Source organism: Taeniopygia guttata, chromosome 1A (genome assembly GCF_048771995.1).
Source record: "Taeniopygia guttata chromosome 1A, bTaeGut7.mat, whole genome shotgun sequence".
NCBI lineage: Eukaryota > Metazoa > Chordata > Aves > Passeriformes > Estrildidae > Taeniopygia > Taeniopygia guttata.
Genome location: NC_133025.1, coordinates 8,132,261 through 8,157,239, shown reverse-complemented (window position 1 = coordinate 8,157,239; position 24,979 = coordinate 8,132,261). Strand labels below are relative to the sequence as shown.

Below are 24,979 nucleotides of genomic sequence, written 5' to 3'. Positions count from 1 at the left end.
ACATATATGTATAAATAAGCAAAACCTGGTTTAGGATCAGAATTCTCAAACTAGAGACAAAGAGAATGGAAGAGTGGGCATATTGCCAGGCAGATTCCCACAAGAAGCAGTGGCAGTTAAGAGTCAAGAAGTTTCTATCTGTCCTAGAAGTAATTTTGGTTTGAGGCATGGATGGACCGCACACGCAGAAGCAGAAAACAGGGGCTATAGTTCCTGGGAGCCATAGAGCCAAATAATTATTCCTGTGTCCTATCCCAAGGCCCCCACATTGAGAAGCAAGGGAAAATTAGTTTGAGAATCACTGACCTATCTGGAAAAAAATTTGTGTTATTGCTGCCTACAGAATAATCCCTCCAGGACCCCCTGCTGCTGCCTACAGGGAACTTGTTTACTGGTGAAACTGGGTGGCCCAGAGCCTAATAAATTACTAAATGCCTAGAGAAGAGGACTGTATTTTCTTTGAGCTACGCCAAAACTATTAAACATTATGTGAATAAGTTACCTCACCTACCAGTCATCATTCTTATCCCAGCAAGAACTATGCCATCAAATAAAAAAATTCTCTGCTTGTCACCATTACCACTTACGTGTCTTAGTGAACACATGTCCTAACCTCACGGCTTTCTTTTCAGCTGAGTATTTCCTTATTCACCTGTGATACATCCAGTATTCCTTGTCTTCTGATATTCTCTCCTCTTCCAGCTGTGTACTTCTGGGTGTTTCCTTAAGCCTCATGTCACACTGTAAATCAGCTGTAGTAGCCACTCTCTGTGGAGCCTCATAGGCAAAAAGCTCTTATTCATGGCAAAGGCAGGACTAAGCTGATGCTCTGAACACCTAGAGGTCAAAAGTATTTCCAGAGAAGCATATTAATGTGTCTATAACTCCTATGCACAGCAGCAGAGTGTATTATAGTCAGTGTTTCATTCAAGCCTCCTATTCCCCTTCCATCCTTGCCCAAGGCTTAAAAGATAGGCAAAGCTTTGACAACTTCCACTACTGCATGAGTGTTATCCAAAGTGTACAGCATAAATCAGGGCAGGGGATGAGCAGTTGATTGTGTCTGTTCTAAATATTATCCTTTCAGAGTACAGAAGAGGACTTCAAGCCCTGGGGGACTCTTCAGCCATGATTGTTACAAAGAGACATAGCTCTTTTGAGGAAACCAGAATGGTTCCATTAACTCACCCATCTCTGAAGCTGCATCTTTATTGAATTTCCAAAGTTACATAATATCCCTTTCTGCTACTAAAAAAAAGAGATATGAATGAAGTTTTTGTACTTTTTTTTTTTTTTTTTTTTTTTTTTTTTTTTTTTTGGTTAGGCCAATATCCCAGGAAATACAAAGGCTGAGTGTATCTACCATCTGAGCTGCGTTCAGGAGACCATAATTATTTAAAGCCATACTATTCCCAAGTTAGTCAGAATCCTTTTACTGCCATTAGTGAGAGGAAAACTAGATGAGGGGCTGGTTATGAAGTGGTATAAAGCACAATGAGTTGAATTGTGTATTTTGTACTTCCTCACACAAGTGATGGGAGAACAAAAGTGGCTTTAAGTTACTTTGGTGCTTTTTATACATTAGACCCTGCCAGGTCGCTGATTAGTCAGCAATGAGTTAGAACCAAGTAGAAGCTGTATGCAAGAGTAAAGTTATTGCACAAGTTTCTTGTATGGAGTTGCTGTCAGTTTCAGTCAAAAGGGCATTACACAGCTGTGATAATGTAGTTTGTGTGTGTAGAGAGAGGTTATGATCTAAAATATTGCAGTGTATTTAATTAAACATATTTTTTCAGATATTTATTCTGAATTTGGCCAGTAAAAACACCTAAGAGGTTCCATGGAAAATTAATAAAACCTAACAATTCACTGAGGATTGTGGCATATGGTGTAAAGAAAAGAAATTTAAATTATTCACTATACTATTCATAAAGTGCAGTTTATACTCAAATTTTCAAAATTCTTAACATGACTTCCCCTCCAATTTTAGGACACAGTCAGTGACCATTGGCTTGCATGAAGAACTGCATCAGAGACCAAATATCTCTGAAGGTAGGGGAAAACTGAAGGAGAAAACACGGGTAACACAAACAAAGTTTCAAGGAGGAGTCTAATTTTGTGTGGAGCAGAAAATTCACTTCAGTTATGGTGTTTGTTAAAGGTAATCTTGCCTTATATATAAATTATATAAAAATAATTATATATAAATTATAAGCCCCAGAAAGAGTAAAGGAAGTTGAGGTCAAGCAAATGTGTCCTACTGGCAGAAGTCTTACTTATGTGTATGTTGTTCCTGCAACCTGCTTTGGCATAAACAATCCCAGGTCAAACAGCCTTTACATAGATCTGTAATGGTTCTGTAATCAGCATAAACCAGGCTAAATTTAATTTTATATCTGCTTAATGCCTATCAACACATACATAGATTTACTTCCAGACATGAATATTCTCCCTCCTTTCAAATTCAGAAGCACTGACACATGGCTTGTCTAATACCTGGGGAGGTTATAACAAAGAAATAGTTGATGACTGATCTTTTGGAAAATATTCCCTAAAGATTGATCTGATTATATTGCAATCATTTGTTCCCCCCTAAAATTCCTCCTTCGGATACTTCTGCTATGAATTGTTGGGAAATTCCCAGCTAGCAATGAACATCAGTGATTTTGTGAGTAAGCTTAGGTATATCACAATTTATAAAATTCAGTCTTCTCAAGCTAGTTTATGTGGCTGTACATGTAATTAATCACCAGTTAAAAATGTGTGATTAAGTTCTCTAATTTCAGCAATTTCAAGATTAGAAATCTAAGCTCCTTCCAACCCAAAGAGACCAAAATGGACATCTCAGGGATGGACTTACCTTGGCATAAGAGAAGAATAGAAGATGGATAAGAACAAGCATCTTCTGGAATTAGGTTTTCCTCCTTTGTCTATGGAGGTAGACTAAAGATTACAGCACTGAAGACAAGGTTGGGGAGGATGAATCTGATTTCACCTGATCAAGTCAAGGCAGCACATGAGGTACCAGTGGTTTTATCCTGGCTACCTGTTGATAAGGAATGAGAATATGTCTCATTAAACAGAAGTATGTGCAGGTTTTGGCTGGGGTCATTTTAATTTTCTTCACTGTGGCTGGTACAGGGCTGTGTCTCAGATTTGCCTTGGACACAGGGTTGATGGTACAGAGATGTTTTTGTCATTGCTGAGCAGGACTTAGACAGACGCAAGGACTTTTCTGCTTTTTGTATGACCACACGGGCAAAGGGCTGGGGGTGCGTGGGAGGCTGGGAGGAGGGAAAGGTGACCCAAAGTGACCAGAGGGATGTTCCAGACCATATGACACTGTGGGCAGCATATAAGGCGAGGGGAAGAAGGAAGAATGGAGGGACACATTTGCAGTGATGGTGTTTGCCTTCCCAGCTTACCTCACCATTACCTGTGACAGGGCCCTGCTCTCCCTGGAGATGGCTGCACACCTGCCTGCCCATGGGAAGAGGGCACATAATATAATTCCTTGTGTTACTTGCATGTGCAGCTTTTGCATCCTTTATTAAAAGTGTCTATATCTCAACCTATAAGTTTTCTGGCTTTTATACCCTTCCAATTCTCTCCCTGATCCTGTTGGTGGGGGAGGAAGTGAGCAGCTGTGTGGGACTTGGCTGCAGGTTCACTTGTTAAACCACAAGTAAAGGGGAACTGACATGAGAGTGAGCAGTTTTCAAATATAGAAAATCTCAGAATTAGGAACTGCATGTTTCTTAAGACCTTGGGAAATATTTTGGGGTTTGCCCTATCATTCCTAATTTAATGATGTATTATATTTTATAGATATGTTATATTATATATTAAAATTATCTATATCTTCTTCTGTGTACACAAACCTAAAAGAAAACTGACCATATATATATACACATATAAGAATATTACATTGACACCAAATCTCACATGTACTGAGTCAAAAGTTCTATTAAAAAAAAAAAAATTATGTTGAAAGTCAATACCAGATTCCAACAAATAAAAGACAAATACCAATGTAACTGCAGATTCCAAAACTGAATAACTTAAACATCATTTTGACTAGGATTGCTCTGCCTTGCAAATTAATCCAAGCGATACATTCCTAGTATGTCTTCCTGGAAAATATTTGTTCTAATTTAATTAATTCAGAAAAAGACCTTAATCGCTGAAAAAAGAGGCTGAGAAATTTTAAAAAAATCATAAATACAGACGAAATGTGGAAGAGATAATTTCTCCAGCACAAAAGGTATTAAATGAAACACTTGAAACTTTTACAAGTCAAATCTTCAGCTGAAGATTTTGTTCAGAGTTAACTGGCATAACTTCACTGAAATCAAAGTAACTATGGGAATTTACATCAACTGAGGACCTGACCCAGTCTCATTCTGTGAAGTAATATTCTTTCTGTCTTCCAGAAATCATTACTATGAATGTGTGATATTTTATAGGTGGATCAGTCTACTAGTGTGCAACGCCAGTTACAAGATATTAATCTAAAGTATCCTTACCATCTTTACATATCTTGATGTTGGTCTATCTGGAGTTTTATTTCACTTAAGACAGCAAAGCTGGGCAGTTATTGAATAATTTTTAATTTATTTTTTAATTCTTCCTAATGTCTTTTTTTTTATCAGTCTCTTAATTTTTGCACATACTTGAGTTGTAATTTGATTTTCTTTCCAAAGTGTCTGAATTCATTTCCATCTGTCTAGCCATCTAGAAGTGATTCCAGTTGCCCTTCCTAATCTTCTGCTGCTACTTTTATGCTTCCTCACAAAACTGGCTGCTTCCCTACTGCTGCTCATCCCACACCTAATACTTGCTGCTGCCAAAAGCAGAACTCCATCAATCTCCCAATGAAATACCCATCCATAAGTATGTGCCTAGTGATCCACGGCTGTTCTGGAAGGTATTTTAACCAAAGATAGGTCAGTACTATAATATGAGATCTTTGTTTATGCCTTGGAATACGTGTTTTTTCTTGTTTCAACTCCCCAGCACACAGATTGTATCTGCACTGAGTGAAAGTTTAATGACTGATAAACCTTGGCAATAGAGCTTTTAGTCAGAGTCATATGTTTAAAAAAACTGGCTATTGACATTTTATTTTGAAGAGTTCAGGCACCAAAAGGTTTTACTGCCAATGACTAAGTTGTTGGATATTCCATTTGGAACAAGAAAACAAAACCTGTATTTTAGATGAGAGAAAGTTTCAGAGCAGACATCCACACATACAAACACAAGCATGCAGTGTCAAAGTCTGTGTTTACCTTCATCTCTCTGCAGGGAGTAGTCTTAAAATACATCCCAAGACCATTCAGTAAATAAAGTTAATTAAATCCTTTTGGAGCCAAGGTTTCAAACTATGCTAATTTGTAGTAATATTTATCACATTGAGTTCCTTTCACAGATGCCAGATGGATATGCTTTAGCACACATGGAACTGCTCAGACAAAATATCTTCTCCAAAAGGTAAGAATTTGATTGTCCTCTTAGACTGATGAGATGATAAAAGACTCAAACTGTCTTGGAGGTAACTGAGGTAGTCTGGAAATACACTTCTGAAAGAGCACAATAAAGAGCAAAGAACATGTATGATACAAGACTTATTAATTAACATCTGCTCTTGGATAGCACAGTTTGTGCTTTCTCTCAAATATCTTAGACTACCATATAAAATCTGAATTTTTACGACATATTTCAGTGTACTGTATCTGCAATATGTCATTTGTACAGATCTAAACCACTCTGGGATTTATTTGTCAGGCAAGCCTTGGAGCTAGATTCAAATGCTGAAATGGAAGTACAATTGCAATTGGAAAATGTAGACTGGTTGTAAAAATGCAGTTGGATAGTGAGAAAAGACTTCATCAAGCCAGTGTCAGGATATGAAGGCCACCTCAAAGTCACTTGAAAGGTGATGAAGAAAACAGACATTCCTGAGGAACCATAAAATCATAGAATATCCTAAGTTAGAAGGGTCCCAAAAGGATCATCAAGTCCAACTCTTGGTCCTGCACACCAATCACACCCTGTGCCTGACAGCATTGTCCAAATGCTCCTTGAACTCCGCCAGGCTCGGTGCTGTGACCACTGCCCTGGGGAGCTGATCCAGCGCCCAAACACCCTCTGGGTGAAGAACCTTTTCCTAATATCCCACCTAAACCACCCCGACACAACTTCTGTCCATTCCCTCAGGTCCTGTCAGTGGTCACCAGAGAAAAGAGATGAGTGCCTGCCCCTCTGCTCCCTTTCGTGAGGAAGCTGCAGACCATCATGAGGTCTCTTCTCAGTCTCTTCCAGGCTGAATAAGCCAAATACCCTCAGCTGCAATTTGTATGGCTTCCCTCCAGGCCCTTCACCATCTTCATCACCCTTATTCACAAAAACTGTTTCACAAAAGGAGGCATTTAATTAATTTCTAAAATTTGGTTGACAATAGTTAGGAATTGAGAAAATGATTACAAAACTTGGGGTTCCTGAATATTTATTAGATGGGCCTAAAAAGTGATGAGCACTCTGGCTCAAGTATGCCTCACCCTTAGTGTCTGGCACTAATGCTGGAGCCTTTGTGCCTTATTCTTATAAGAGCATACTGGTATATTTAATGACCCCTGTGCTCTAAGCATAACATCATCTCTGGCAGAACAAATTCCTGAGCATCCAACTCTGCTTTTGATTTCCTTCAGAGTGAAAAATGCAGTGGTTTTTTGACCTTTTTTACTAGCAAGTGAAATAAAATCACTTTGAAAGAGCTCTTTTGAGGTCTAGAATTGCATTGTATATGCAATATGTATGCAATGACCTTCTGCAAGAGAACAATATGTTCTTAAGCATTATACAAGACTGGGCACATAATCAACACTTGGAAGAGAATAAGAAAGAGCAGAAACATCCTAAACTAGCTGCTAAGTGTTGTGCAGACAATGACACAACATATCTATCACAGGCTCTAGTGCAAGGAACAGAGCAGAGGTCATTTGTCTGAAAATCGCCTGGGCTTTCCTCTGGTTTGAAAGCCTGGCACACAGGGAGGTTTAGATTATGTATTAGGAAAAAAAATCTTCACTGAGAGGGTGGTCAGGTGTTGGAATACACTGCCAGGGCAGTGGTGGAAGTGCCATCCCTGAAAACATTCAAAAAAAGCAGATGGATGTGGCACTTGGTGACACTGTTTTGTGGTGAACAGGGTGCTGCTGTGTTAAGGGCTGTACTCCATCATAGAGATCTTTTCCAACCTCAGTGATTCTAGGATTATGATTCTAAGTGTATCAGTTGTGCAATCTGTACTACCATTAGTATTCAGGTGCCTGTGAGGATAGCAGTGGCCTAAAGTGAGCAAGCAACTGATTTACCTGACTCTAACACAGGCTCTGGAAGCACCTTGCTTCTGGAGATCAAGAAATCTGAAGGAGAAAAGGCGATAAGAAGCTCATGGAACAGGCAGTGAGCAGCAAGACTAAAGATAAAGAATGGCCAAGTGCAAGGAGAAACCTTCATGATAAATGAAGATGGGCTTTTCCACTTTAGGATATTCACAACAGGGCTGCACTGGAGTCCTTTTCCTGTTATCAACTAGAGTCTCATAAAAAACTTTTCTAACCCTTGGTCAGCAAAATCATCTCTATAGAAGCCATTTTTCCTGTGACAATCTCCCAGTTCATAAGTCAAGATAGTGCTACTCTTTTAATGAGAGCAGGGAGAGTAATATTTAAAAGGAGAAAAAAAGAAGGTGAAAACAACATTCAGAGGACAAATTTTTTATTTGATGTTTTGAAAGAAAGAAAATTGGAAGATGTGAGTGAACTTATTAAACAAAAATCAGAAAGCATTAGAATAATTTTCTTTAGCCTGACAAAATAATTGGAAAAAGAGGGATCAGATTCTGTTTACCACAAAGCAGTATCTACAGCAAAAAGAATTCAATAATACATCTCTTAAAAAAAAAAAAAAAAACAATTGGAACACATAGAAAGAGAAAACTGAATGAAGCCAGAAAATGAAATGAAACTTAAAAAAAAAAAAAGAAATTGTTTTGAAACACTAGCTTAATTTCCATTTCATAAGTATTTCTGGGGGTTTCAGGTTTTTTCATTTAATGCTTGCTGCAGTGCATATTTTTCTCTTCTTAAACAGAGGCTTCTGGCCACTTAAACAAAACTATTATACTGCTCTGCTGATGCTAAGGGTACTTATAAGCAGACTGACCTGAAAAACAAAAAACTTCTGTTTTTTCACAGATTTTAGATTGTAAACAGTGCTTCTCTTCTGATGGTGAAGGAAGGGAAAATAAACCTGACAAAACTTTTTCAGAGGTGGGGGAAGGGAGAGAAGGAGGTTGGGAGATAGAGGAAAAAGAGAGGCCTAGAGAACTGCCAGCAATGTGGAGGATAAGCTTTGCATCTGGCATGAAAAGAGTCAAGCCTTGTGTTCCTCTTTTAAATTGGGCAAATTTCCCCAAGTTCTGGCCTTTCTGGGTTTGGCATTACTACCTAAAATTTAAATCTGAACCCAAGAAGTTGGTTCAACAAAAGTTTTGTCACTTCAGAGTAAGAGACAGACCAAATTATATACTTATGTTTTGGGGATAATAATCTTTATTTCAAGCTGTGTGGAAAATCAAGGTATTATCTTTTAAATGCTAAGGATAATCAGCACATCTGTTTCCTAGCAGGACAGGTAGAGGACAGAGAATAAAGAGGTATTTAAACATTAGGAATATAACTTGAGACTTCTTCAATGGAAAGATTTACTTAATAGCAACTCTGTAATTTATGTTTATGGTTGCCTGGACAAATCTGCGTCTTTTGTGAGAAATTTGTATTTCATACTCTGAAGTATTTCTCCCCACTGACCCTAAATGACTAGTTCAGGTGAAAATGTACCTATCAGGCACTGAAACCTGGTGAGGTGCATCCAGTATTTAATTATCCTGTAGTCACTGAATAGTCAGCAAATACTCGTTTGAAAGCCAGTTTTAAAGGAAAATCTAATTTCAAGATTCAGAATGACTATTTGGATGATGACAGTCTTCTCTGGGTTATGCAGACAACCCAGGAAGACTTTTGGTAAGTTATATTTAGTTTTGTTTTTTTTTTATCTGGATATCTACAAAACCAACCAAATAAACTAATAACCATTTAAAAAGCAAACCCAAAAGCTTATCTATGCTCAAAACAGTACATTTAAACACTTTTGATTATACCAATTATACTGGCTAAAACTTGTCACCATCTGAAACCATCATCATTTTTACCTAAATGATTAAGAATTATGCTAAAGGCAGACAGGGAATACTCTTTTCAGTGTCTCAAATAATATTTCAACACCTTGTACTTCACCTAAAATAGCCCTCCATGAAATCAGCTTATCAATCCATCACCTCCAAGAGGTGTGCAAGTACTACAATAAGTTTACAAGTATTTATTCAAAAGGAGAGAGAAACAGACCAAACAGCTTATTTCAGTGCCTAGTCCATCCTGATGCTTTGTTTCTACCATGCAACTAACCTTTCACCCTGTTTTACTTTACAACATGCATAGCTGGGCTCCCAGCTGGAGTTGAAGCTGCAATGAAATGCATGTTTGTTATAGTCAGAGTTTAATGCAATCCCTATCCCTAAAGCTACACAAAGATTTCTCTGAGACCTCTTTCAGTTCCATTTACCTCTCTGTTTAAAATTTTCCATCTGGAAAAGCTTGTTTCAGTCCAAGTAATAGTAAAAAATTATTTTTTCCTAGAAAATCCAATCTTCAGAAATAAGGGATGGCATTTTGCATTATTAGGAAGGCCACCACTGAATCTCAAACACATCATGACTGAAGGATTTGTATGGCAGACACTTGAAAAGTAATAGGCAGGTCAGAGACTTACTGGCCAACAAGTGCAAACTTCACATATTTCACATCAGCCCACTTCTCAAGCCTGTCAAGGCCAAATGATGGCAATGGGGGATGTCAGACATTGCAGAGAAGTTCTTCATAACAATGCTGCAGGAAAGTTAACATAGTTCCCTGTAGGAAATTTGCATTACCTGCAAGATGAAAAGGCCTCCCCATCCTCCCCTGTGAATGAAAGTTGTAGTGGAAATGGAGCAATTAAGAGCACTGTAGGATGGAGCAGCATTATGGGAAAAGGCTGGGGCAGCTACTCTATCCCAGTGCTAGGAATCAGCAAATTCCAGAAGTGGTAAAACACCTTTTTCCAAATATCTGCTTCCTTTCATGTAGGGCTGGCTAATGGAAGTGGAGTCCTTTGGCTGTGAAAGGCAGTATCTGGCATCACAAGACACTTTCTCCTATTTTGTCACTGTCTCAGTGTTGAATCATAGAATCAGTTCTATCATGTCACTGCTCTCCTTTCTCCAGACTACTGTTCAATATTTGCCCAGAAAACAGAGCTACAAAGTGGAATTTCTTCTTTCCTCTATCACTGCACAATTCAACATAACCTCTCTGAGACTGTCCCGGTGACACTGGGAAAGAGCCATTAAATCCCAAAGCGATCCTAGCCCTGCTGTTAGGTTTTTGCTACATGAACCCACTGAGTTCCACAGTGCTCACAGGAAGCTCTTTGCTGAGCAGTGAGTGCCAAACTTAGCAGTGTCCTGAAATGACATTTGCTAGTCTTGGTACTCTTACATTCATTGCAGACACCACAAGGAATAGGGGTTTAAATCACCAAGAACAGAAGAGATAAACTGAATTAAGGCACTAGAGTGCAATCTGGGAAAGCTAGGTATTTTCTGAGTCCTTGGTATTTGCTCCTTATAACATACAAAGAAAGTGGCTTAATCTCTTCTTTCTCTGCCAAATGTGTATAACACTTTGTTGCCCCAAACTGGGAGCTAAGGAGGAGCTTGTTCTCGATGATGTGCACAAATACTGTTGCAGTAAGAATCAGGGGGGCAACAACAAATAAGACTCCTCTGCGGAAAAATCAGACAGTGTGGAGTAAATGAAGCATAGTGTTATACTGAAGAGTAACAAATGGAAAGGAATCTCAGCAGTCTCATTCATGGAATAACATCCTGCATTAATGTAAGCTCATCCTGTGCTCTGCTGGATGCAGCCATAGTGTGGGAAAGAGAGGCTCACACAATAAAATAGAATTGCAATACACTTGTGCAAGGGGGCATGTAATGATCTGATTCTGAGTCCTGTTGACACGTCAAGGAGGACCTGGGATGGACAGTGTTATTTCATACTTTTATTCTCTCTGGTCATGCCTACAACCCAGAGCAGTATAGTACTTAGGTTGGTTTATTATTTTTGCTCTCAGCCCATGAAAGAGTTTTGCAATATTATTCATTTGTCTTGCAAATAATGTCTATTTCCAGGTAATTACGAGTAGTTCTTTGAATGTAGTATTTATGTCCAGATGGAGATTTTTTATAGTGACTATTTCATACCACTTACAACCAAATTTTGTTCTGTTTTACTCAATCCAGAAATTAGGTAAAATACAGCATTCTTCTTTACATCTGTGTTCATTGGCATGAATAAGAGTTTTCTACATGCAGGTAGATCAGGAGTCAGACCTTGCAAAAATAATAACATGAGTACAAACCCCACAGGAATTTGCAGTGCTTCTGAGGTGTTTGTTTTCTGATTCACTGGCAATGTGGAAAACATAAACCAGCTAGGCACTGGCTAAGGATTACAGGTCCTATTACAGACCCTATTTCTAAACTACTGGAGTAATCTATGAATTGAAAATACTGCAAAGAACACATTTGCTTCTTTTCTTTGCCAGCTGCAAGTTTCCAAGTGCTCAGTCTGACAGTCAATAATTTATTTTCTTTCGAATTTTATGACTTCATTAAAATGCTTATAATATTTTTGGTTGGTTATATTTATTTTAATTATTTAACTATTATTCTTGATCTAGCATGACCTTTGAGTCTAATCAAGCTTCTGTTAGCTTGTTTTTCAAAGGCAGTTGACCAAGGCCAGACTTAAAGAAAAAAAAAAGTAATATTCAATTTATGCTGGGGATTTTTGTCAATTTTATCATAAATATAAGAAAACTAAATTATTACCTTCTTATTCTTTACTTTCCTAAGTCAAAACTGGAAAAATTGAGAAGAAAAAGGGTGTAAAAAAATCCAGTTGCAGCAAGTAGTTGCAGATACACACTTCAAAATTCTCAGCGAAACCAGCACATTTTTGAACTAGCTCTGCTTTTCCTGTAATGCAGGAAAAAAGTCTTAGTGCCAGGTTATATTTGCATTTGAATTCAACTCAGGATATTACCCAGAATTCCAAACCAAGTGTGATTTTTGATAGCCTCAGCATGTGTAGTGGAAGACAGCTGAGTGATAATGGATTTGTGTATATTTTGGTATCTCACCAAGTAGTATAGTACCTCATCAAGTACTGGATGTATTTGTGCCTTGTGCTACTTATCACTGGCATGTCAAAAAAACATCTTGAGTACTTTAAAATGTGAAGCATGATGTGTGTATTTCCTCTCCAAGGAGCATGCTTTCCTCATTAGCATGAGGAGCACTTGCACAGGCATGGAGAAGGATTCTGGGGATCAAGGTCAGGTGGAGCTACACAGTTTTACAAATTAACACTTACTGTACTGTACCATTCACATTATCTACAGCAAAATAATCACACTTCTCAGAGAGATGAAGAGAAAGCATCACAAACCAGTGTTTGAAGCATTAAAATATTTTCCTTTTGTAAATTAACAGATTAAATGACCTATGGAGGTAACTGCAGCAAGAGATATGAGTAAGGATGAGTTCAAACAGCTGCTTACCCATGTGCACTGGAATGCTTTAGATAACACAGGATGTGCACTCTTGTCATAGGGATATTTCTCCAAATGCCTAAATGGCTCAATCACTGCAGTGGGGCTACTCATACGTTTGACAAAATTAAAATCTGCCTTTTAGATCAGATCTCTGAGATTTTCAACATCTGCCATCACAGTAGGTATTGTGTACCCAAGCTGCAAGAACATCACTAGAAACTAAGGGCCTTCAGGAAGACAACACTGCAAAAGAACTTATCATCCTCATCAGATCAGTATAAATGCCCTGAAAATTCCCATGATAATATCATGGCAGATGTTTTGGAGATGAACATGTGGCTTCTGGAAGCTTGAAGAAACAGACAGCTGTGATCAATATGAATCCTATCTCTCTTGGAATATTAGAGGGTAATGAAGAATTTGTTGGAAGAGGATGTATCTGAGGGATGAAAAGTTTCAGGGAAAGTATCCCAGGTTTAATTTGCTGTGCTGGGATGGTCCAGGAGACCCTTTCAGAAAAGCCCAGAGTACTGGCCCTGTGACAGGCCTCAGCAGCATGTGTATGACCTCTGGTTTTCCATTCCCATACTACCACCTCTTTCAAAAGAGCAACAACTGTCCACAATATACCCTCCTCCCACCTTCCTTTAGAATACTCTGAGGTGAAAATGAGAATCCAATGTTTAAACCCCTGTTCATAAGTGTCTGTGGTTGGTACTGTGAACAGAATAATAACAAAATGCTGCTACTAGCAGATCAGTGATGGGACAGCCACACCTGGGGCAGCACGGTCTAAACCACAGTGTGGGTATAGAGCATGGTGGTGGCAGCTGGGACTTGGAAATGTTTGGTTTAAAAGACAATGGATGGCATACAGAGGCTACATTCTCCTGCTCAGCAGTGAACCAGCATCATGAAAGTGATGGGGCTCTGCACAGGAAGGACAAAACCTCTGTTGGAGTACAGAAGCCACAAAGATGATTTGTTGAACACCTCTCCTGTGAGGAAAGGCTGAGGGGATTGCTCAACCTGGGGAAAAAAAAGGCTTCAAAGTGATCTTATAGTAGCTTCCCATAGTATAAAGGGGGTCTACAAGAAAGCTGCAGAGTGACTTTTTCCAGAACATGTAGGGATAGGACAAGGGTGGGGGATGGCTTTAAACTGAAAGTGGATAGATTTAGATAGATATAAAAAAGGAAGTATTTTCTGTGAGCATGGCTTGGCACTGACACAGATTGCCCAGAGATTCTGTGGGTGCCCCATCCCTGAAGTGTTCAAGCCTAGGCTGGACGGGGTTTTGAGCAATCTGATCCAGTGGAAAGCGTCCCTGTCTGTTGTATAAGGATTGAAACTAGGTGATCTGTAATGTCTCTTTCAATCCCAGCCATTCAATGATTCTATAATCTTAAAGTGTAGCTACTCTGACAATAGTCAGCAGTTTTCTCTCTATTTTTTGTTCACTAAGATAAAACATAGAACATCTTTGTCCGTATTCAGAATGCTGTATTTTATCTTTATCTTATGGGGGTCAATAGTGCAGATATAAAATCTACACAGCTTTCTTGGCCTTGGTCTGAGAAGCATTAGTACAGAGACCAAAGGAAATTACTCCTAGCTGAGAAGTGGGAACAGATTCCTATGTTCCTCTTCTGCTACATTTTGATTTCTGGACCAGTGACTTCCCAGGAGCTTATACTGATTAAAAACAATCACTTACAGTGAAAAGAAATCCAAAAGCCTATAAATATTTATGTCAGAGTCAAAGCCACAGAAAGATGAGTATGAAACAAATAAGTAAAAAGAAAAAGAAAAGGCTAGTACAATGGCTGGCACGTAAGGCAGACTGAATTCCATCCGGCACTCAATCCCTCTATGAGGATTCTGCAATAGGAAAAGGTAATGCAACAGAAGACTTTTGGAGAGGAAGAAGAGACCTTCTTGCCTTCTGTGTGCATGAAAAATTCTAGGTTGTGCCTTTTCCATCTTCCCTGGATGGGAGAGGAGCCTCCCTGTGCCAAAGGTTCAAACAATACATGGCTGTTGGTGCAGAAGTTCGTGCTGTTCCCTGGATGTTTTCTCTGTTTTTGCAGCAGGACTGTAACACTGTGTTCTATTGGATACAAACAAACCTCTTTTAAAGGTACTTAAGTCACAGGAAAGGAGGCAACAGTCACTATAGACTTTCCACAGATCTTCTCTATTCATATTCTTCTAATCAAGACAACATTCACCTTTATTTTCTCTTCCACTGAAAGAAGAAAGTAAGGTTGCTCAAGTGGCCGCAAATTTCGCTGATTTAAATTCTTTATAACAGTACTTTGTCTCTGTATAAAACTTAAAAGGATTCCAGCTCACTTTCAATGTTCAGGGACAGGAGAGGGACACAGCAACATAGCCCTGAGGTAGGCATTTCCAATGCATACTTTAAGTTTACTGTGACATATGCTTCTCAGAAAAAGGAATAAAATTACATAGTTTTGAATAAAAGTGGGGGGTTTTCCTTCCTGAAGACACAGAAGAATTGTCATAATTACACCACATTAGCTACATCTGGACAAAACTTGTCTTAAGATGTGTATTGAAAACTGATTTACATGACATGATGTATGCATGTCAGGAGATTTCTGTAAATCTATTTTTTAAAAGAATAAATGTTATATCTAATACTTACAGGGTCTATAAAGGTATTGTGAGAAATGATAATCACTTCCAGAAAATGTAAGAAGTTTATTAAAGCCTTATCAAAAATACAACAGAAGACTGAGTAGAGAAAATATTATGGCGCCAGGAGCAGAGGATCTTTCCCACCATGTGCTCATCCAAATGGATGTTCCAGCTTTTAACCCTTTAGCCACTCCCAAAGTTCTGTCCATCAACTCCTTCTTTTCTGTCCAATGGTGGAGTTCACATTCTTAAATCTTGATTGATGGTCAGCTGTTGCCATAACAACAAGCCGACTGTCCCAAACCCAGGCCACCCCCTGACAACAACACAAGCAGGGTAAAACATAACTGTAAGACTATAAAACTTCTCTTAACATATATACATAATATTTGCCTTTTAATTGTGAGAATCAACCATCACATTACTCATCTATCACAGTATGTACAATCAAATCTTCTTCAGCAAAAAAGAAACATTAAGAAAATTAATGTCCTATGTGATTAACCCAGTGTAGAGACACCCACATGATGCATCTCATATTTGGTTTTATTTGTAATTACACATATACAAAACACATTTTGGACACTCCATACAGTTTGAAACAGTAACACATTTTAAAATATTCTAAATACAGTCTGCTTCTCAGACATTTCTGAGCAATAGAGCAGTACTAATCAGCCTAGTTCAAAGAATGCTTTTTTTAAAAGCTGCTGTGGATTTTACATTGTGATTAGAAAGGAATTCCCATCCCCTGCATCGTCATTAATCACAGAGTTTTGAGACTCTCACACTGTGCGCAATCCCGTGTTGCAGAGAGATTTTTCAGCCTAAACAGAGGACTCTGAAAGAGGAAAATGAAGAGGTTCTATGTCTCCTGGTTAAGAAATATACAACATACAGGAAAGATGTCAGGCACCACACTCATTTGTCTGTATTTTCAGAGAAGTACTGTGGTAGCCTAAACTTTTGCAAGAAGATAAAAACTCACTTAGAGCAACTCTAAAACCAAAACCATTTTCCAGAATGCACTGGAAATCAAGCCAATGGGACGTGTTCAGGAAGATTGGTGAGCTGAGGACAGCTGGACTGGATGAAGAGCTATAATAACCACGAGAGGAAGAGGAAACAGAAGCTATGAGGGCAGTCACAGGCCTGCCACACTTGCCTGGACAGGCTGCAAATGTGTGTCCTGCCCTCCTTCTAAACACAGGCTGAAGGATATCTGAGAAAGGAACAAAACATCATTTTAAGCTAAATCATACAGAAAGAGGTCCCAGAAGAATAGTGGTTGATGATAGAGAAGTATTTGAACATGTATAATTCAAGGTCATATGAATGCTTGTCACATCATGTCCCGAAATTGTATGATATTTTGTTGTCCAATTACTCCATTCTTACATGAAGGCTCCTTGAGTTTGCTGTAGTCATTCAGCAAATCTCTGCTTTTGTGCTTCTTTTACAGTTAATTTCTTCCCCCTCATTGCTTCATTTCATAAATGAGGAAGGAGAAGGTAGAGGGGAAATAAAAGCATATCTGGAAAATGCATTCAGTGAACAATAAAATCTGAGCAGGAAGCCTTCAGGAAGAGGGACAGACTGGAAGGTGAGGATCACCTCTTATGAATCACAGGTCAAATCTCATAAAGAAAGACAGATAAAGGCTGTATCTGCTCCATTGTCATTGTGTTTTATGGGTGTAAATGCAGAGAAAAATGTTCAGGCTGGCTGAGTCACACTCCCCTGCAGGAAGAATCACTGAGAAAGGGACATTGTGACAATGTGGACACCCATCCTTCATAACTTTGAGTGTCATAAGGGCAAGATAGCCATGCTGAAGATCTCAACTCAACAATCAGAGGCCTTCAGATACAATTATGCCACACTTTTGAAAGGGATAGGAAGCATGACAGCAACTCACTATTACATCTGCCATTTCCCAGCCTCCCTCATGCTCATTGTACATTTTATCCAAGTAAGGAGGAAGGAAGAAGTCAAGACCAAATTGTTGATTTGGTTGCTTCAGCATGCACAGATCTTTCTTCAGAAACATCTGTGCATAAAGAATACAGTAAATACATTTTTTTCCCTACCATACTTCAGTGTTCTTTCATTCCCATCTCCATTATGGCCTAGAAGTTCCCTAGATCTCCTTTCAGAGAAAAACTTTTCCTCATAAGAACAGACTGTTCAGAAATAGCAGAACAAAGGCCCACCATATTCAGGTTTAGTAGGTGCTCTTTTAGATCCTTTCTAAAAGAGCAGGTTTCTACCCCAAAAGCTGAAAATATGTGAGCACAGCAACACGGTGGCTCTTCTCAGACTATGAAGAACGGAACATGATGGCTTTAGCTCAAAATAATGTCTCAGACTTGAATTTCTTTAAACCTTAACCGTGCAATTTTTTCATTGGTAAATTAAACCTTTTCTTATCACTTTACCCTTCCTGGCAACTGTTTACATGCAGCACGCATCATCACTGATAGAAAAATGGAACAGTTCCTGGAACAAAAATTTTCAGTGCATTTTCTCCTGAAAACCCTGAAGTATTTATTGCCCTTACATTCAGCAGGGAGGAATCAAGCTGCAAGAGAATGAGCTCTTTATGTAATGCTTCTCCTTAAAGTTTTATTGGCTAGAATGGAATTCCTCATTTTTCCTTGTCCCTTCCTCATCACTCAACACAGCTTCCTAGGAGCCAAATCACTTAATCCAGCAAACTCATACCATCCCTAACACCTCCTCCTTTCTCTTCACACATTTAAACCTTCACCTTCATAGTACCTCATGAGAACAGTATTAAAAATTTTTCTATAGGTTTTGAGAGTGATGAAGCAAAGTTGCCATCAGGTTTTGTTCTTACAGACTCTCAAATCTTTCAGGTCTTTCCTATTCATATGCTGATTTTATATTTTGGATTTACAAGCATTTTATTTTAGCTCTCCCATTACCATCATCTATTAAAATGCACAGTCTCCTTGAGTATGGCTCCATTGCTTCACTGGCTCCATTGCAGCTCTATAGCTGTTTGTATTTTCCCTTAATGAAATCAGATTTCAGGATCAGAGACTTCAAAACCTGTTTGTCAGGAAGCTACATAGTGGTTTCCATGGAAGATCTTTCTACCATCATCTTGCTTCTCTAGAAGCAAAAGACGTATGTACAACTAAAATAGAAATTCACTGCATTTCAGGAAAGCTCTGAAAGTGCAATTTGTACTTTTCTGATTAATTAGGAGATAAGACAGTCTTGTAATATTTGCTGAACAACTGATGGCTATCAGAATTGTTAAAACAATTTTTATTTTTGTTTCCAGGACTACTGAACTAAATAAACTGTTTCAGTTGTGCTGAGGAAGAGAGAAAGAGGGAAAATAGAGAATAGTAACGTGAGTAACATTTTTCACTGACAATTTGTTTTCTGCTCACAACTTACAAGACATGAATAAAGATAAAAGGTGTTATCATTAAGAATCAGAATGAGTGGGTTTCTTGACAGAACCAAAGGAAAAAAATATTAATATGCTGACCTATGAAATCTATAGGTAATAGTCAAATCACAATAAAATTCATTTGGCAAAATAGTAATAGATATGGATAGTAAAAACAAGCCATTCTTTTCAATTTTTGACATCACTCTCTTCAGCCAAGGCCATGCTGTTCTTCATCTTTTCAATGGTTAAGGAATCTAATTTGCAACTAACAATCGTTACAAAGTAACCACAAATTCATGAGAAACATAAATAGAAAACAATTATTTACATTTTCCTAGAAGGAAAAATTCACAATGAATATGACAAAAGAAAGCAAGTAAGGAGCTGGTTTTAAATTGTTTGTGATTACAATGAAAGAAAACCCTCCTTAATTGGGCTGTTATCTGTGCCTTCAACACAGTGGTGTGTGTTATCATTCTTTAAAGTAAAATCTGGTAGCCTTTCCTTTACAAACCTGTTTTTCAGGTACATGCAACTCTGCTCTTAAACAGGATGAGAGCCCACAGTAGATCTGATTTATTTTCATTTGGCTAAAATACATTCCCTGATTTTTTTTTTTTTTTTCATCTTATCTCAAGGACAGTGGCTCTGGCCATAGAGATCTGGGCTATAAGATGTAGCAAAGTTATCTGTCTTGCCTCAGAGTGCCGTGTCCATGTCCAGAGAATGGCCTGTTGTCAGAATCCCTTCTGAAGATGCAGTTAGTTGAAAATTGCAGGTGCAGGTGCTTGCAACTACTCCAACTCTTTGTGCATCCTTCTGAGAGAAACAAAGTCTGAAACGTAGGAGTGGCAGTATTTTGAAGGCAAGTGCAATATAATGAGGGTAATTTGTTTGGAAAGGTAGGGATAGCAGTACCTATAATTTCACAAAACATACTTTGAGAAAGGAAGAGCTGCATGCCTTAAGGTGCTAAATATGATCAGGATGTTCCATTCTGAACACCTGGACATGCTTGCAAAATGCAGGGCATGTCTCCATCCAGGCTGGAAAGAAGGAGCCCACTGCTACAGGGTGGAGTGGGTTCCTTTGTGCAAGTCAGCACAAATCCCAAACCCCTGAGGTGATTTTGAAGGTACGCAGCTTCTAGACACAAGCTATTGCCAGACTGTTTTTTAGTGTTGCCTGTTCCTCAGAGTGTGGATTAATCTCCACACTTCATTCCCCATGTCTGTTTCTTTCGTAAGACTCATGCCTTTCTGACTGCAGGTCATGGGCTTCTGCAGCTGAAGGTAGCTGGGAGGTTGCTGAGCTGAGCTGAGCTGAGCTGAGCTGAGCTGAGCTGAGGCAGTAGGCTAAGCAGAGCGGTAAAAGTGATTCACAGTGAGTTGACCTCAAACCCTTCAAATAGTGCAGTCCACAGAGATTTTGCCAGTATTCCACTGGAAGCTTACCATGGATAGCTTTTTCAGTGTTTGACTAGGTTGGTGCATTGGCAGGGACAAGAGACTGAGAAATGTTTGACCAGGGCATGAATGAAATTACTTTTTTCTTTAGCTGGTCCTAAGCATCTCAACCTGAAGTTCTAAGGAGAGAGACTAGGAGTAGCAGAGCTCATTTAAAGCTGCCTTTTTGCCAGAATCAGTAAATTCATAGCTCTTTATCACTCTGGGTCTAATAACATGGGTTTTCAGAATAGCTTTAGCTGTAGGTGAGTATAAACCACCTCCCTTAGAGTAGGCCAGAGGTTTTCTCTTGTCTGCTTGATGCTTAAGTGACTGAAGGTCAGAAGAAATTTTCCCTCCTATTCTTCATCTTATTTCCTCATGTGCCTCAGGTGAGCACTGTGATGAGACTGGAAGCTTGTCATGAGAAGAGATTTAAAAGGAGCGGGGTGATACGGGTTGCTGAAACACAGTAGCCCATGAAATTCATGGCTCTCTCCTGTATCTTCCTGGTGATGCCTGTGAATGACTGACCAGCAGGTGCTGTGATCCTGTCTTCCTCTGCTCCCCTCCCTGCTAGGTAACACTTGGCATGTGAAGCTCTTCAATAGTGACCTCATTTAGATGGCAGAATTTAGAAGGCATTGTTTGTTATTATATAGGATGGTTCAGAAAACTGTGTTTTCTGAGTGCAGGCAATTCTTGTGTCATGGATGGAGAAGAGAAAGACATTCTGTGTTCCATCAGCCCTCAACTGATAAAGAGATCATCCAAAAGGATTTGAGAAGCCCAAGGGAGCAGAAACCTCCTGCTGTGCTGTGATCGGCATCAGAGAAACTCTTCCCAATAAACAGCTCTATCATATGCAGTAGCAAGGATGTCCAACGAGAAAAAAGCAAGAGAGGAGGTTTGTACCGAGGATAGCATCCAAATGCAGACATGCTTACATCCTGTACAAAAAAGTGTTTCTCTCAGAATGGCTGTCATGCTAGGGTAGTGTTATGGTCACTCTAAGCATGAGTATCTCAAAGCCAGGGGCCTTACTAGACAGGAAAGCTGGACTGGACAAACGCAGATCAAACCAATATGGTTAATCAAACGTTCTCCGTTTATTAGTTAGAAGATGGCAGTTTATATACACTTCAATATAGTTTACAGTTTACAAAGGCACTCCCACTGGCAAGCGAACATTGTTTGTCTTTGTCTTGAGGTGGACTAAACTTCACACTACAAACGTATACTACTTCACACCCAGAAAGCCCAGTGCTTCACATCACTCCTTAATATAATTTCTAACTGCGCCACAAGCTCTTAATTTCTAATTCCGTCACAGGTTAGAAGGCCTTGAAAAGTCCAGATCAGAGGCATAGACTGGAGTAGCTCAAATCTCATTCCAGAGATAAATCATGCCCTCACTCTCTCAGAAATGCTGCAACAGTATCTAAACCTAACCACTGATTGGTTTGACCTCAACTTCTTGAGAAAATTCACCTCCCTGTCAAACTACAACAGGCAGCCTGCTGCAGTAAGTATCAGGAGGGACACACCTTTATCTTTTGTTCGGGGGGAGCACATTAGAGTGGAATGAGCTAAGCTTCAGAAGTTCTGTGCTTGGAGGATTTTCTTTTTCCATTTTAAAACATGTATTTAATGATTATAGTGGCTTGCCCAATATTAAGCCAGACTATTGATCAGCCATATCTGATGTAAGAAGTTGTTTGTGAGGGCCTAAAGATTTTTATCCTGCTTTGCAAACCAAAAGTTGGTCCCGTGTGGTCTTTGTCAGTCAATAAAGAGATCTTTGGAAGTGTCCCTAATTCAGAAAAGAAATCCTAAGACATATTTTCTTTTTTCAAAAAAGATCTGTGAGGCAGGACAGTGCTGGTGTAAAGTAAGTGTAGGCCTTAAGAGTGGATGACATTACAACTTCCTGTGCATCATTCGAGCAGTGTGGATTTATTTCTCACTAAATCAGTAAATAAATATTAGCTGATATGACACGTTGCCCCCAAAGTAATTGTCACAAATGTGTGTGCTTGAGATCACCCAAGAAAAGAAAGAGCTGATCCCAGGTGGTACGTCAAGGCCAAGGCCGAACAAGTATTTCCCAGATCTCACTGCAGCCTAGAAAGAAGCAAGGGAGAGGAGATGCAGCGCCACAGTAATAAATATCAATATCGACAGCAAAAAGTTCTGCCTTGAATAATAAATAAAAGCTCACACACGTATAGTGAAAACATCCATGGGTCCTGTCACCCAAATCTGTATTTGACAAGGGTTGTGTGCAGGGTGCTTGTGCCTGCTTTGCCAAGGGAAGCTCTGGGGTTCCCAGGTTGCCGAGTGATGGCTCTGCACTCGGTGTCTGTTGGGGCTCTGGGTGCCCGGGGCCATGATGAGTTCCGTGCCCGGGCCATGATGAGTTCCATGACCGGGCTGGGACGGCGGGCGGGGCTGGCCTGTGATGCGCTCTGGGCTCTGTGACAGCACAGGGGCCGTGTCACAATGGGGGCAACTATAAAAGGCCCCAAGCCGGTGCCGCTGCCCCAGTAGAGCCTCGGCAAGCGGTGAGTACACAGCAGAGGGGAGAGGGGGCTGGAGGAGGGCTGGGACAGGAGCGCCGGTACCCGGGGCTGCCCCGTCTCCAGGGCTCAGCGCCTGGCAGGAGGGCCTTGCTCAGGGCGCGGTGCTCGCGGGGGCAGCGGTGCAGCCTTGCCAGATGCTGGGGGCCCTTTCCTTCCTGCCACCACATCCCTGACGCTCCTGCCCCTCACTGTCTGTCTCCATTCCGGCCCCACTGAGCCCCTTCCGTGTGTCCTCCTGCAGACCATGGCTTTACCGTCACTGTTCTTCGTGCTGGTGCAAAGACTGATCCAGTTCCCCCAGCCAGCTGGGGATGGGCTGGATGAGGCCACGCACCAAAGAATGCGGGAGCGTCAGGAGCTGCTGGACCGTGAGATGGCCCGGCTGCTGCAGGAGCTGGAGCAGCAGGACGAGGGCTGGGGAGCCATGCTCTTTGGTGCCCTGCAGCAGTGGCCATTCTGGGTTCTTGCTGGCATCCTGCTCCTCTTGGGCCTGTGGCTGGGCTGCAGGAGAAGGAGCTGTGAGGCCAGCAGCAGCAGCAAGGACCAGAGCTCCTGCAAGACCTTGGGAGATGAGACAGTAACGGAACAGGAAGAAGACACCGCTGATCCAGAGGGAGGTGGAGAAGGTAGTTATATGGCTCTGGAGGCAGACGACAGCGGCACTGAAAATGACAGAGAAGGCAGACCTGTGGCTGCAGGTGATGGAGACAAGGATGATGCCATTTGTTACAGTGAGCTCATGGGCATTCTGTTTCCCCTTCCCCGGGACCCTGTGACTCTGATCAAGATAATCCGGGATCCCTCCTTTCTGCCCCAACGGGGTTGGCAGAGAGCCAGGGAAGCCCACCCTGTCCAAAGTCTATATAGACCCCTGACATTTCCTGTTCGTCCTCTTTGAAGGCAATTATGATGTGAAGGTGAAGGAAGACGGCGATGTCAACAGTGGCAATTATGATGCGAAGGAAGACAGCCATGTCAACGATGGCAATGGCTATGAGTTAAAGAAAGAAGGACAGAGTGATGGGGATGTGCCAGGAGACACTACCACTGAAGGAGATGAAGAAGAACCTGGCAGTGTTGCTGGAAATGAACTCGACGAGGCAATGGAGAAAAAAAGGATGTTCAGGTGGATCAAGAAAGGATTCTGGAAAGGAAAAGGGAGAAGGAAATCAAGAAAAAAAACAATAGTGCAACTATAAAGGCAGGCAACAACACTGATGTAAATGAAGGTGAAGACAATGTAGCCGGAACGGAAGAATACATGAACGTGAAGGCGCAGGAAAGCAGAGGTGCCAATGACCAGAGAAGCAAAGAGTGGACTGGGCAGGAAGATAGCAATGAATGTGGGAATGAAATTGCCCATAGTGGTTTTCCTGCACCTGAGGAAGCAAATATGTGCCGCGTTCCCTCCGGAAAGGATGTTTTCGATCCCGGCTCAGCTCTAGCTCCGGAGGGAGCGAGCAGGTTCCCTGAGCCCTCCGCTGGGCTACTCCGAGGGGAGGCTTTGGAGAGCTCGGGATGGATCTTTGGCTCCGAGGGCGATGGAAAGCGGGACCCACGCGCGGAAGAGATGACAAGGAAGCGTCCTTCTTTGGGGGCAGAAGATCCTTTATTTCCCTCAGGGTGAGGGAGAAACGAACCAGGATCCAACTAACGCTTGGGTGCGTTGGATCTTGACCAATTGAGTTGGCCAACGTGTTCCACACGTTGGCCGCGGGCTGAGGCACAATCCAGGTGTGGCTGGCTCTGATGAACAGGCCGATGGCGAGGGCCAGAAGAATGGGGCTTGTCGATGACATCTCGGCTGAGCTGGGTCGCAGGCGGGTCAGCAACTGAAAGACAACTGAAAAGAATGATCACTCAAATAGAAGGGGAAGGTCTAAACTTAGGTCAAGGGAAAAGGGATCCAGGGAGTCTTCAGGGTATTCGGGAATGGGAGGGGACTCAGCTAGGAGGAGAAAAGAGTCGGGGTTATTCAGGGTGGGCTTCCTCCGCCTCCGGAATGCGGCCATGGCGACCTGCGGCTTTTCGGATCCCGAGGAGACTTTGGCGGTGTATGGTCTTACGAACGTGGA

The 24,979-nt window shown here is 40.8% G+C and overlaps 1 protein-coding gene across 1 annotated transcript; it reads left to right on the top strand.

The window, feature by feature from the left end:
- The first annotated feature begins 22,309 nt into the window (after window positions 1-22,309).
- On the top strand, window positions 22,310-24,504 carry LOC115498373 (uncharacterized). Its single transcript, XM_072919123.1, has 2 exons — window positions 22,310-23,635; window positions 23,805-24,504. Exons 1-2 carry the CDS (start codon window positions 23,149-23,151, stop codon window positions 24,101-24,103), a joined length of 786 nt encoding a protein of 261 aa, XP_072775224.1. The 5' UTR covers window positions 22,310-23,148; the 3' UTR covers window positions 24,104-24,504.
- Window positions 24,505-24,979: the final 475 nt, after the last annotated feature.

What these genes read in the sequence shown, in the direction of transcription:
- LOC115498373 (XM_072919123.1), top strand. Translation starts at nt 23,149, where the DNA reads ATGGCTTTACCGTCACTGTTCTTCGTGCTGGTGCAAAGACTGATCCAG. An exon ending in GGATGATGCCATTTGTTACA is followed by an intron (nt 23,636 to 23,804) that starts GTGAGCTCATGG and finishes TCCTCTTTGAAG; the next exon opens with GCAATTATGATGTGAAGGTG.